General features: G+C 49.4%; 1 protein-coding gene and 1 long non-coding RNA gene across 2 annotated transcripts in view; one reads left to right on the forward strand and one right to left on the reverse strand.

Moving 5' to 3' along the window:
* The window catches only part of myo16 (myosin XVI), a 156,174-nt gene that overhangs the window by 91,013 nt on the left and 62,661 nt on the right, over positions 1-2,500 (forward strand). The window contains exon 26 of the mRNA XM_042084692.1: positions 1,875-1,955. Within this exon, the coding sequence (XP_041940626.1) occupies positions 1,875-1,955 (81 nt within the window). The remainder of the gene's footprint in view (positions 1-1,874; positions 1,956-2,500) is intronic.
* LOC121704083 overlaps positions 1-2,500 on the reverse strand; it is a 13,599-nt gene that overhangs the window by 1,635 nt on the left and 9,464 nt on the right. The gene's annotated exons all lie outside the window — the stretch shown is intronic.

Here is a 2,500-nt window from a genome sequence, read left to right on the forward strand (position 1 = left end):
CAGACGCAGTCCCCAGGCTCTCCATCACTGTCCACTCTGTTCCCACTTTCTCCCAGCATCCTCTCTCTCTCTTTCTCTCTCTCCATCTCTCCATCTTTCTCATATTGTGTTCTATTCCATCACCCACTCCATCAAGGTCTACCCTCCGACCTCATCTGCTTCATCTCACACTTTTTTTCTCTTCCTCACCTTTTTCCCTCATCCTCCCCTCCTTCTCTTCCTCCATGCACATCCCATAATCCTCTGTGCACCTAGCATCCCCCCCTCCTTTTTTTTCCTCTGTTAGTGAGTGAGTGTGTCACCTGAGTGAGGGAGGGAGTGAGTGTGTTCATCCTGTGAGTGAGTGTGTGTGTGTGTGTGTGTGTGTGTGTGTGTGTGTGTGTGTGTGTGTGTGTGTGTGTGTGTGTGTGTGTGTGTGTGTGTGTGTGTGTGTGTGTGTGTGTGTGTGTGTGTGTGTGTGAGTGAGTGAGTGAGTGAGTGTGTTGAATGAGTTGAGTGAGTGTGTGAGTGTGTGCTCTGAGTGTGGTGAGTGAGTGAGTGAGTAGTGAGTGAGTGCTCTGAGTGTGGTGAATAAATTAGTTGAGTGAGTGAGTGTGTGCTCTGAGTGTGGTGAATGAGGTGAGTGAGTGTGTGCTCTGAGTGTGGTGAATGAGTTGAGTGAGTGAGTGAGTGAGTGAGTGAGTGTGTGCTCTGAGTGTGGTGAATAAGTTGAGTAAGCCTGTGCTCTCAGTGTGGTGAATGAGTTGAGTGAGTGTGTGCTCTGAGTGTGGTGAGTTGTTCTGTAGCTCCCAGCAGGTTCGTTGTGTCCCCACAGCCGCGTCTGTCTGTCTGTCTGTCTGTCTGATGGGGACACAGGCTTACGTAAGGCCCGGTGTTAGTCCGCAGGTCCCCTCTGTACCCTTCAACCACCGAGAGAGAGAGAGAGAGAGAGAGAGAGAGAGAGAGAGAGAGGAGAGGCAGGCATGGGCTTGTGCAGCAGCTTACATAAGATGCAGCTTAGCGGCGGATGTGTGATTATGACTATAACACCGGGTAACATTACCCCATGCTGGCTCTGGTGCTGTTCGCAGGAGCACCCTGTTCCCTGCAGAGTGGCGTTCGTAATGAACAGGCTGTACTGCAGCACACTGGGAGAATAATTAGAATTACAAACAAGCATGTTAAATAGAAATGACCGGAATAGGAAAAGAGTCGCAAAGACCTGTGGGAAATGCTGGTGAGAGGAAGAGTTGAGAGAAATGCTGCAACAAATCATAGAATGTTCTAAGCTGAGATACATGTTTATTTTTCTTTTTTTTTGCTTTGATGTGTGTGTTGTGTGTGTGTGTGTGTGTGTGTGTGTGTGTGTGTGTGTGTGTGTGTGTATGTATGTTTGTGTGTGTATGTTTGCGTGTGTGTGTGTGTGTGTGTGTGTGTGTGTGTGTGTGTGTGTGTGTGTGTGTGTGTGTGTGTGTGTGTTGTGTTTGTGTGTGTCCGCGTGTGTGTGCCTTTATGTGTGTGTGTGTGTGTGTGTGTGTCTGTGTCTGTGTCTGTGTCTGTGTGTGTGTGTGTGTGTGTGTGTGTTGGTTTTGTCTTCTTGCCAAAGCAGCTGAATTTCCAATACACAGAGGGCTGAGGAGGAAGAAAGGCAGTGAGTAGAGAGATGACGAGAGATGAAAGAGAAGGAAGTATGGATGTCAAGCAAAAGCACTCTGTCTTTCCTTCACATACTGTATACATCATGTTTGTAGTGCTGGGGATGTGCCCTGAGAGTCGTGTGTGTGTGTGTGTGTGTGTGTGTGTGTGTGTGTGTGTGTGTGTGTGTGTGTGTGTGTGTGTGTGTGTGTGTGTGTGTGTGTGTGTGACTAATGGAGTCTCCCATGTTTTGGTTGCAGCTGGTCAAGAAGAAGGCAGGCAGCGGGCTTCTCCAGAGGCTGGACAGGGGTAGCCCCATCACCATGGCAACCCAGCTCAGGGTGAGTGACACCTCGTCTCATCCTCGACCCAACACACATGACTGGACATCACCTGCCCACTTGATGACCAATATCACCACCCCAGAACTGACACACCAACAAATGATTATGAAGTCTCCGCTGAAGAAGATGGACTCAGCTGGACTCAGAACCCAGTGTGCCTGGTCGTCACACTTTACTTGGACGGTCCACTACAGACTACCTTGGGGCAGCCGTGGCCTACTGGTTAGCACTTCGGACCTGTAACCGGAAGGTTTCCGGTTCGAACCCCGACCAGTAGGCACGGCTGAAGTGCCCTTGAGCAAGGCACCTAACCCCACACTGCTCCCCGAGCACCGCTGTTGATGCAGGCAGCTCACTGCGCCGAAATTAGTGTGTGCTTCGCCTCACTGTGTGATGTGTGTGTTTCACGGATTGGGATAAATGCAGAGACCAAATTTCCCTCACGGGATCAAAAGAGTATATATACTTATACTTATACTTACTTATATACCTATAGATGCTCTGAAGCTGAAGCTATCTGCTGAAAGGGTAGTGCTTAGGGA

Source organism: Alosa sapidissima, chromosome 2 (genome assembly GCF_018492685.1).
Source record: "Alosa sapidissima isolate fAloSap1 chromosome 2, fAloSap1.pri, whole genome shotgun sequence".
Lineage (NCBI taxonomy): Eukaryota > Metazoa > Chordata > Actinopteri > Clupeiformes > Clupeidae > Alosa > Alosa sapidissima.